At 39.9% G+C, this 10,491-nt stretch overlaps 2 protein-coding genes across 2 annotated transcripts; one reads left to right on the top strand and one right to left on the bottom strand.

Annotated features, from left to right (window-relative positions):
• Nucleotides 1-720: 720 nt before the first annotated feature.
• ndufs6 (NADH:ubiquinone oxidoreductase subunit S6) lies at nucleotides 721-4,116 on the bottom strand. The gene is made up of 4 exons (XM_023960287.1): nucleotides 3,936-4,116; nucleotides 3,648-3,701; nucleotides 3,194-3,316; nucleotides 721-859 (listed from the first exon to the last, which is right to left on the bottom strand). Exons 1-4 carry the CDS (start codon nucleotides 4,092-4,094, stop codon nucleotides 797-799), a joined length of 399 nt encoding a protein of 132 aa, XP_023816055.1. The 5' UTR covers nucleotides 4,095-4,116; the 3' UTR covers nucleotides 721-796.
• A 491-nt stretch (nucleotides 4,117-4,607) lies between these two features.
• mrpl36 (mitochondrial ribosomal protein L36) lies at nucleotides 4,608-4,943 on the top strand. Its single transcript, XM_023960239.1, has one exon. It carries the CDS (start codon nucleotides 4,608-4,610, stop codon nucleotides 4,941-4,943), a length of 336 nt encoding a protein of 111 aa, XP_023816007.1.
• The last annotated feature ends 5,548 nt before the right edge of the window (nucleotides 4,944-10,491 follow it).

Raw genomic sequence — 10,491 nt, 5'->3', positions numbered from 1 at the left:
CAATTTGGCACGCAAAGGTCCATGGGGAACGGGCTTGATAAAATATGTGCATGTATATATATATATAAATATATATACATCATAGACTTTGATTATTTGTTTCATGTTATGGTTGTGAAGTTCTCAGAAATATTGATGGTATTTTGTTCTGACATATCCAATCCTATTCTAGATGACATACAACACAAATGCACTACTTTTGGTTTCAAACAAACAAAGTTACAATTCTATTTCACCTTTGACCTATTTTCCTTGAGCGACATCGTTTTAAAAGCCCTTTTTTGAGTTAATGCCAAAATATGTCAAAAAAAAGCTATCTGACCTGCTGTTTGTGAATTCAATAACATTTCAGATATATTAGAAATGTTTTGTATTACTTTGCATTAGAGTTCACATTACAGTTGGTCATGGCACAAGTATTAAGGAGACTTCATGTCATAACTGTTGACTCCTGGTTTAGATCATAGAAAATTGTCTGGTGCCATTTCAATAACAGTATTTCTGGAGATTTTTCCCTCTGAAAGCCTTCAGAACTAAAACAGTCTGCTGTCTCAGACTAGAATTCAATGACTGAGAGGCTGCAGGACAGTGCTGACCCCTGTCTGTCACAGACTGAAACTGCATCCACCAAAATTCGGGGAATTCATAACGGTTCATCCTTTTTTACCAAGACCTAAGAGATTTTTTTCGAGCTGATTTTAAAGAAATACAAAAGAACTCTTTGTTGGACAGAACGTATATAATTTATTAACCAATATGGCCATAAGTACAGAGGAGCGTAGACAGAGGCGATGAATCAATGCTTCTGCTTAAACTGTAGTCCACAGTATCCACATGTTCCCACTTTTGTGTCTTTATCCTGCAGAAACACAGAACTGACTTGCTTAGTGCACATTATTTTCTTTCACATCAGCAGAAGGAATAGAACACATCAATAGTTTAGTTAACATTTCATGCTTTCAGCATGTAAAGTATTTAGTCCACCACCAACTGTGCAAGTTCTCCCACTGAAACAGATGAGAGGCGTGTCATTTTCATCATTGGTATATCTGAACTATGAGAGACAAAATGAGAAAAAAGATCCAGAGAACATCAATGTATAAAGAATATATGTGTGAATTATGGTGGAAAATAAGTATTTGGTCAATAAAAGTTCAACTCAATCCTTTCTTCTACAGCCTTGTTGGCAATGACAGCTGTCAAAGGTTTTCTGGAAGTCTTCACAATGACAGAGGTTTACACTTAAAATCTGACCATACACGACTACATTCATTCTTTCCTCTACATGGATCAGTCGTCCTGGTCCCTTTGCTGAAAAACAGCCCCAAATCATGATGTTTCCACCTCCATGCTTTACAGTAGGTCTGGTGTTCTTTAGATCAGTGTTTTTCAACCTTTTCTGAGCCACGGCACACTGGACCATTTCCCACGGCACACTAGTGTGCCGCGGCACACTGGTTGAAAAACACTGCTTTAGCTGCAGCTCAGCTTTCTTTCTCCTCCAAACAGTAGAGTTCTTACCAAAAGTTCTATTGTGGTTTCATCTGACCATAGGACATTCTCCCAATCCTCTTCTGGATCATCCAAATGCTCTCTAGCAGACTGTAGACGGTTCTGCACATGTACTGGCTTTAGCAGGGGGACACGTCTGACCCTGCGGGGTTTGAGTCTTTGGTGGTGTAGTGTGTTACTGATGGTACTTTTGTCACTTTGGTCCCAGCTCTCTGCAGGTCATTCACTAGGACCCCCGTGGGGTTTTGGGATGTTTGTTCTTGTGATCATTTTGACCCCACAGGGTGAGATCTTGGGGGGAGCCCCAGATGGAGGGAGATTCTCAGTGGTCTTGAACGTCTTCCATTTCCTAATAATTGCTCCCACAGTTGATTGCCTGCTTTCCTGTTGCAGATTCAGTCTTCCATCCTGCTGCAGGTCAATAATTTGGTTTCTGGTGTCCTTAGACAGATCTTTGGTCTCCATAGTGGAGTTTGGAGTGGGACTGTTTGAGGTTGTGGACAGATCATTGATGATCCATGTAGAGGAAAGAATGAATGTAGTCGTGTATGGTCAGATTTTAAGTGTAAACCTCTGTCATTGTGAAACATAAAAACATAAAATAACATAAAATAACCAGTTCAAACAGGAGTCATGACTTCAGGGAACCAGTGGAGGACAGAGGATCCTCTACAGAAGAAGTTACAGGTCTGAGAGAGACAGAACTCTTACTTGTTTGTTGGTGACCAAAAATTTATTTTCCACCATAATTTACTAACAAATTCTTTAAAAAACAGACAATGTGACTTTCTGGACCCCCCCATTTTGTCTCTCATAGTTGAGGTTTACCTATTATGAGATTACAGGCCTCTCTTTTATCTTTTAAGACGGAGAACTTGCACAAATCGTGGCTGATTACATTATTTTTTGCCCCACAGTACAGAGCCTTATTCACCCCCTTGGATGTTTTACCCTTTTCTTGCCTTCATAAATCACTCATGGTCAATAAAATTAGTCTTTTTTTCACACAAAATTTAACTGGAAATAAGACTTATTGTCAAAGTGAAACCAGATTTCTACAAAGTCATGTTATTCATTCATCTTCTAATCCGTCTTTCGGGGTCATGGGGCTGCAAGAGAACTACGGCTTGGGAGGAGATTTATATTCCAGCAAGACAAGGATCCAAACCGTACTGCAAAAGCTACACAAGGAATTGGTCAAAGAGAACCAGGAAAACACTCAGACCGACATCCCATAACGAATTTGTGGCTGGACTTAAAAAGAGCCGTCCATGCCCGATGTCAACACAACCTGACAGAACTTTCACAGCTTTGCAAAGATAAATGGAGTAAAATTCCAGTGTGCAGATGTAAAAGACGGATCGAGACTTCTCCTCACAGACTCAATGCTGGGATTGCAGTGCATCTTCTAAATACTGGCTTGAATAATAATGCAATAATTATAATGCCTTATACATTTGTTTTATTGACATTCCTTTGTAGAAATCTGTTTTTAGGTTAAAATTAAAGGTGTTTTTCCGATAAATGTTTGAGTGAAAAGACACATTTTGTGTAGCCTTTTAGCTTCAGTAAAGCAAGAAAGGGTCAAACATCCGGGGGGGGGGGGGGGGGGGGGGGGGATACTTCTGCAAGGCCCTGTAGAGCTCCTCCATGCTGGCAGCTTCTCAAGGCTGCTTCATACCAGGTTGATGTAGACTTTGGGGTGTCCGAGAGCTCCTCCCCCTCCATCGCACGACACCACTCTGACTCCAACTTCTGCCACCGGCTCTTCTGCCACCAGCTTGATGGCAAAGTTCTTGTTCACCTTTGAAGAAACAATAACAGCTAAAGTCACATAAAGGATCATCATTATAATAGTAGAGCAAATAATATTAAAATAATGAGCCATGTCCTTCTTATTCCCCTTCACTGATAAAAGTTTTCGCTGTGAAAAAATGAGATGAAACTTCAAAAGCAGAATGGATCTTTCCCGAGTTTTAAAGTCTGCCCATTGAGTGTAAATGAGAACTGGACACAATACCCCCCCCCCCCCCCCCCCCCTCAACTCCCTCTCTAGAGGTAAAAAATGAACGTTTCAGAAGCTATGAGGTCCAGCAGAAAGCTGGGCTCAGGTGTGTTTTAGCGCTTCTTCTCACCTCCTTCTGTCTGCCAACGAACCTGGCTCTCCTGGGATCGTTTACGTCAAACACCTAAGGAGAAAACAAGGAGAAAGCTTAGCAAACAAACACTGGAACATTTGGAGCCAACAAACTGGAGACATCTTTTCACACATTTCATAAACATGTTTATGAACAGACAAGTGAAAAATGTATCTATTTATTTTGTAGATGACAGGTGATCTCTTGTTATCAATAGCTAACAGCTTTAGCTAACATTTTAACATCCGGCCGTTCTCCGCGGAAAATGTCCGGTTTGAAGCCCACCTGTCCGGTGTGAGTGATGGGTTCCCCGGCGCTGGAAACCTCCACACTGTAGCGGTGAACAGGTGTGAGCGTCGATCTCAACACCCTTGCGTTTTTACTGAAGGACAACAGTCTTCCCAACGCGGCCGCCATGTTTCCAGCAGTCACCCTCAGAGTCATTCCCTCCACAGAGGAAGGGGGAAGTTTACCCCCGAGTTTGCCTGTCAGGTTCACGGAAGCTCCAGCAAAACTATGGAGTAAAACCGAAGTTTTTGACTGTGAAATGAATTTCAGGCAAAATAAATAAATAGATAAAATCCCGTTTTTATACAACAATGACCGAATATTGACACAAAATGAAAATCACACAAAGTGGAAGGCAGAGATGAGGGAAAAAAATGTGACGTTGCTCTTTCACACCGGAAGCAGTTCCTCGCGCCTTTGCCGTCTTTTCTAAGCTTTCGGGGGTGTTGCTCCTCACTTAAAGCTGGCGGAGATTCCTTAAAGGTTTGTTTGACTCTGATATTCATTGTTTGATGTCTGACCATTTAATGGCGGAGTCTCCCGCTCACAGGTCAACTTGCTGTACGTAACCCTCTGTTTGGTTTCACGTGGAGACTCTCCGCCGGCATGTGGGATGCCCTGTGTCTAGTGTTTCGTTACTAAACAATCTGGTGGTTGTCGTCACAGATCATGGCCCCCCTCGTGCTGAAACACCTGGCTTCTGCCCTGGCTCGCCAAATGAGTGTTTTCAGGGGCTCCTCGCTAGCTGCTCTCAGATGCTTCAGCAGACCCCCGACTCTCCCCCCTCTGCTGCTGCCAGCATCCAGCTCCTGCGGCCCCCTGGCTCAGGTTGCCACCTCTCTGCTGGGGCGGTGTCAGCATCATCCTTGCATCCAGCCGACAGCAGGGATGAAAACCAAGTCCGCCCTGAAGCGACGCTGCAAAGACTGTTTCTTCGTTCGGAGGAGGGGGCACCTGTTTGTGTTCTGCAAGACCAACCCCAGACACAAGCAGAGGCAGGGATGAAGCTGCTGGCAGAATAAACAGCTGGAAAGGGAAAACGCGTGCTTGTCCTCTGTACCTTTGATTTGGTTTTTCCTGGAGAACCTTTAATCTTGAAGTGAGGTCCCCGGTTCAAATCCCAGCTGGGCCTTTTCGGTGTGTGGTTTAAATGTTCTCATGCATGTGTGGGTTTCCTCCAGTTTCCCTCGCACAGTCCAAAAACCTGCTTCACGGGTTCATTGGTCGATTCTAAACGGTATCTTTGGTGTGTGTGACGGACTGGCAAAGCGTTCGGCGCGATCCTCGCTTTCACCCAACAGCAGCCGGGTTTGGCTCCAGCAACCCTGTGACCCCAGGAGGCATTAAGCAGGTTTGGAAATGGGATGGATCTTCATGAAAAGTGCAGATAAAGTTGATTTCCTGTCATAACTATCCTCCTGGCCGCCAGCACTGCGACCTTGTCCTCTGTAGGGGACATTTCTTAACCCAAACATCTCACAACCACTGCATCCTAATGAATGGACTTCTGTCCACATTTGGAGTTTTTCAATGATGCCACATTTGATGGGGAAATAATGGTGGATTTAAAAGCCTTTCTCTGGTAGTCGGTAGACTGAGAACACTGTTGGCTCTGATTGCTGAAACCCAAATGGGTCAAAGTCGAGGCCTGGCCTGCATTCTCATTGATCTTTTATGCATATTATTGCTGACTGCATTTTGTGATTTTATGCTGTTCTTAATTTAATTTTTAATTTGCCTGATTTTAAACTTTCTTCTGTTTTTGTATTTTGAAGCACATTGTGTTGTCTTGTGAAGGTGTTGTAAAGGGCTACATATATAAAGCTTAGCGCTGCAAAGATTTTAACTACAGATCCCATAATGCAGCACTTCACCTACCCAACGAAATCAATAGTTGAGATGAATTAGTGCCTGGCCTGGATCGTCAGTGAGGCTCAACATATTTTAAAATTATTTTTATTCAGAACAAAGTTGACTCACAGTAAAAAAACTAAGAGTATTAAACATTAAACATCATCAATTGTTAAAAGTAAATGCGGGGGGGGGGTACATGAACAAAAATAAACTTATATGAAATTATAAAGCTGAGTAAAATAACTAGGTTTATTTGCTCTGGGAAATGAAATGTAAGGAAAACCTTTATATGGGCTCATAAATCAAAAGAATTGGGAGCTTTATTGCTAAATTTATAATACTTGGTTTGGAAAATCAGGAGATTTATTAAATAAAATTGAGATGAAAGTTTATTATCATAATTAATGAAACCAAATAAGATGTTTGTACATGTTAAAGTAAAATGCGTATACATTTGAGTTTTAATGACATTTGTTAATTTGTCCCAATTTTTCTCAATGTACTTACAATTCCCAAAAATATGCATCGTTTCCTCAAATTGAAGACAGAAAGAACAAGTTTTAGGAATGTCCTTTTTTAGCCTTTGCATAAACTGACTTGTTGGATAAAACCTATGAATGATCTGGAATAAAACCTCTTTCACTTTGTAGTTTATTAGATATTTGAGAAACAGTCTTGGGATGACTTTGTTTTGGTTTCTCAAAGTAGAGAAGCAGAGTTTTCCAACAGCAGTGTCCGTCACGTGAAGCTGCTGTTGGGGAGAAGGTGGAGTAGAAGTTCCTTTAAAAAGATAGGTGAGGCATGGACCAACAAGCAGCATCTGTTTATGAAATGAAGACAGCTTGATGGGCACTTTGTCGGGCTTGTAGGTGCAGAGCAGTAAAAAGTCAAGGCCACCAACCTGAGAGGAAACAGAATTGGGAAGGAAGTTCCACAGAGTTTGGATTTTTCAAAAACTTTCTCTTCCAATTAATTTTAAAATTCATATTTAAGGTACTAAAATCCAGGAAGTTCAGACCCCCACTAGTATAATCATTCATTAGAACCAATTTCCTGATGTGATGAGTTTGGTTTTTCCAGACAAAATCACATAGCAATTGATCAACACTTCTGCTTTGAAGTTGCTGACATGGAGAGACTGAGCGGCATTAATGACTCTGGAGAGCCCTTCAGCCTTGGAGAAGAGAATTTGACCTTTAATGGAAAGGTCACGAAAGAGCTGCAGGTTAAACCTCTTTTTCATTTTTATCAATCATTGGAAGAAAGTTAGTATTACCTCAATCATTTTCAGTTTGGGATATTATACCAAAATATGTGACTGATGTCTTTACAGGAATATGACAGAGTGAATCCGAATCACATGATTTCTTTGGGAGAAGTTGTCATTTTTTTTCCAAATGCATTGACAGACCGGAAGCTTTGCAGAAAGACTTTATTATCTCTATCAGGATTTAACATGGTCACAGAGAAGCTGAGCTACAGGAATAAATAGATGGAGATATAGGACATCCCTATCTAATTCCTCATTTTATAGCAAACCTATAGGTGATGAACCAGATTTAGGTTTAATAGAGCAGGTGGCTTTGTTGTAAAGAGTTTTATTGACTTTGCAGAAGTAGTCACCAAAACCAAATTTATGTAATCAACGATACAGGACGTTATGTTCTACTGTGTCACAGGCCTTAAAAAGTCCAGAAATAACATAAAGGAGTCAGCTGCAATTAAATATGAGTCATCAAGTATGTCCAAAACTTAAGGAGTATTATTTACTAGATGTCTGTTGGTTAAAAAACCTGATTGTGATTCATCTATGACTGAGTTAAGTACAGATTGAATTCTTTTTGCAAAAACTAAAGGTAAATGTTATAATCATTAAGAAGACAGATGAGTCTCAAATAAAGAGTACATTTTTGTGTGGTTTTGGGATAAGGGTAATAAGTCCTCGGGTCATGCTCCAGGGTCTCAGAAATACTTTCATTGTAAACTTACAATAGAAAGAGCGCCATCTGCTGGGAGAAAATATATAGAATTCAGAAGGGAATCCATCAGTTCCTGTGGATTTGTTTTGGTTTAATAATTTAGTTCATGCATTGTGTTTATTTGTCCTTGATGGTTCTCCATATTAAAGAAATATGAAGAGTTTTGCTCTTCCTGCTCGAGCCATTGTTTCTGGATAATAAAAGCTCCTTCCGCTTTTCTTTAAAGAATCTGATCCAAGTCTTCCTATTCGATCATTTCTAGTTTCTGCTCATCTGACAAGCTGTCCGGAGGTTTTGGCGGTAGTACCGAGATGCCTGTGTTTAGGTCATGTTCTTGTTGCTTTCTTAGTTTAGCTAAGTTGCAACCAAATGTTCTTAAAACCTGGCTGATTCGTATTTCAACAACTCCCAGTTAATGCAGAAATAATTTTCCAATTTAGCTTTATTAAAGAATTTTTATATTATTATTTTGAGCAATGATTTATTTAATTACAACATTTGCGCTTTGTTGGTGCTGCTGATCAGTTAGAGGGCCCACATATTAAATATCGCTTAGGGCCCCCAGAAGACCAAGGTTTTCAAGGATTTCCCATGTGTTTCAATGGAGCCAGAAATCCTGAAAATCCTGGAATATCTTGAAAAGTTCAAGGATTTGAAAGACCAAAACTCATGGCTGGAATAAGCTAAAAGAGAACATTTTAATAGTTAAATGGTTAAAATATCTTAAATATTGTCCATCCACCCAAATTCCTCCGCTTATCTGGGACCGGGTCGCGGGGGCAGCAGTCTAAGCAAAGAGTTCCCTCGCCCTGGCCACTTCCTCCCGCGAGAGGATCGACTTTGTAGCCTAATATTTATATATAATCCCCCGCCCATTCCTGGTTTAATATTCACGCCTCGCCCATTTGCGGGTGGCCGCAGATGACGTGACGTCACAAGCGTGAGGCGCAGAACAGCGCTCATTCCGCGAATTTTGAAAAACGATTTACTGTAAAGTATTGTTTATGCGTTTAAGATGCCATCCAAACGCCCTGCATCACCTCCAGCTTCTGGAAAGGAACCCAAACGGCAGGAAAAGGTTCTGACTCTGCAGAGGCTCTGGCTCTGGGAGTTTTAAAACAGCGTCAATTATTCGCGGATCTTCGTTATTTGCGGGGGGGGGGTGAGGAACGTACCGCAAATACGGGGGGATTACTGTACACACATATGTATATATATATATTAAAGCATATATTAAAGCAATTTTTTTTTACACTGCCATGTGTTTTATGCTAATGCAAATTGTAGGTGCAAATAATATTTTATAAAAAAGAAATACACACAGCAACTGCCTATGAAAACATTACTTTTGTAATTGTTAGTCTAAGCAAATTAGATTTTTTTGATGGCAATTTTGATTTTTTCCTTTATTTTCTTTTTTGTTGTTTTTGTTTAATGTAGCTAAAATATACTTTGTACTTCATCAAAAAAAGTGAAGAGTGGATAATCTATTATATTTATAAATGAGGATAATTGATTAATTTCAAGCATTGCAGTCAAAGCAATAAAGACTTCACAGAGATTTATCAAACTCATCACAGAAATGATTAAGTAACAAAAAGCATAATGACTTTTATGAAGTCCAAAGTATATTTTGATGTTCATTTGAGATTGTATTGTGATTTTTCTTGCAGTTACAAACCCTGAAGAAGTCCTCCACCGTTACTAAACTCTGCTGAAGGAATTTCGGCGGACAAAAAGCACGACCCCACCTGTCACCAGTGTAATATAGACACAAATACAATAGATTTGACTGCAACTATTGCAGAAATGACTTCACGTGAACATACCCAGCATTTACTACTGAAAGTACCGTGTAGTTGAGTAGAAATAGGGCTGACTTTCTTTTACAGTCCAGTTTCATCGTACTTAAGGGGTGGTTTCTGTGGTGAGTGCAGACCTAAAGGCCAAGGTACTTTATTTGTACTTACCTTGTTCCTACATGTGGTAGACCACAAAAGACACTGTTGCACAACATGTACATACCCAGTAAGTATATAATAAATACCCAGTATGTACAACATAAGTATGAACCAAATAGTACCACATAAATACACAGCAAGTACCATGTAAATACAGAGAAGACACAAAAAAGTACCCAGTAAGTCCCATTAAAAAGTACCATGTAAACTCACTGTAAGTACCCAATAAATTCCATAATAAGTACCATGTAAATACCCTGTAAGTACCCAGTAGTTACAATATAAGTACCATGTGAATACCATGTAAGTACACTGTAAGTACTGTACTGTAAAAGAAAGCGTTACCCAATTTTTAACACTATTTAACTGTTTAACACATTTAAGAGTTGTAGCCGCTTGCTTTTTGTTACTATTAACATTGAAAATGTATACATTTACTTTATTTATATTAAACTTTTTACTTTTATTTTATTTTTTATGACATACCTCACACAAAACGGTAAACGGAGCATCTGATTGCATTTCTAAAGGACAGAACTTTCTCCTAAAGCTAGCAGAGGAGAATGGGGTTAAGGGTTTGATTTTACAAACAAATAGGTTTGTAATGGATTGCGGCCGGAAGCAGAATGTATCAGGGGGTTGCCCAGTTAGCTGGGAAAAATGGGGAAGGGGTTTTGTATGTTATGTTGTTCATCTCTTTTTAGATATTGTTTGTGTTTGTTTTACCTCTCAGACCAGTCTATACATGTAGCAAATTTT

The sequence above is a fragment of the Oryzias latipes genome, chromosome 11, assembly GCF_002234675.1.
Source record: "Oryzias latipes chromosome 11, ASM223467v1".
NCBI classification, from domain to species: Eukaryota; Metazoa; Chordata; class Actinopteri; order Beloniformes; family Adrianichthyidae; genus Oryzias; species Oryzias latipes.
The sequence above is the reverse complement of the archived record's forward strand: the minus strand, read 5'-3'. Positions and strand labels throughout refer to the sequence as shown.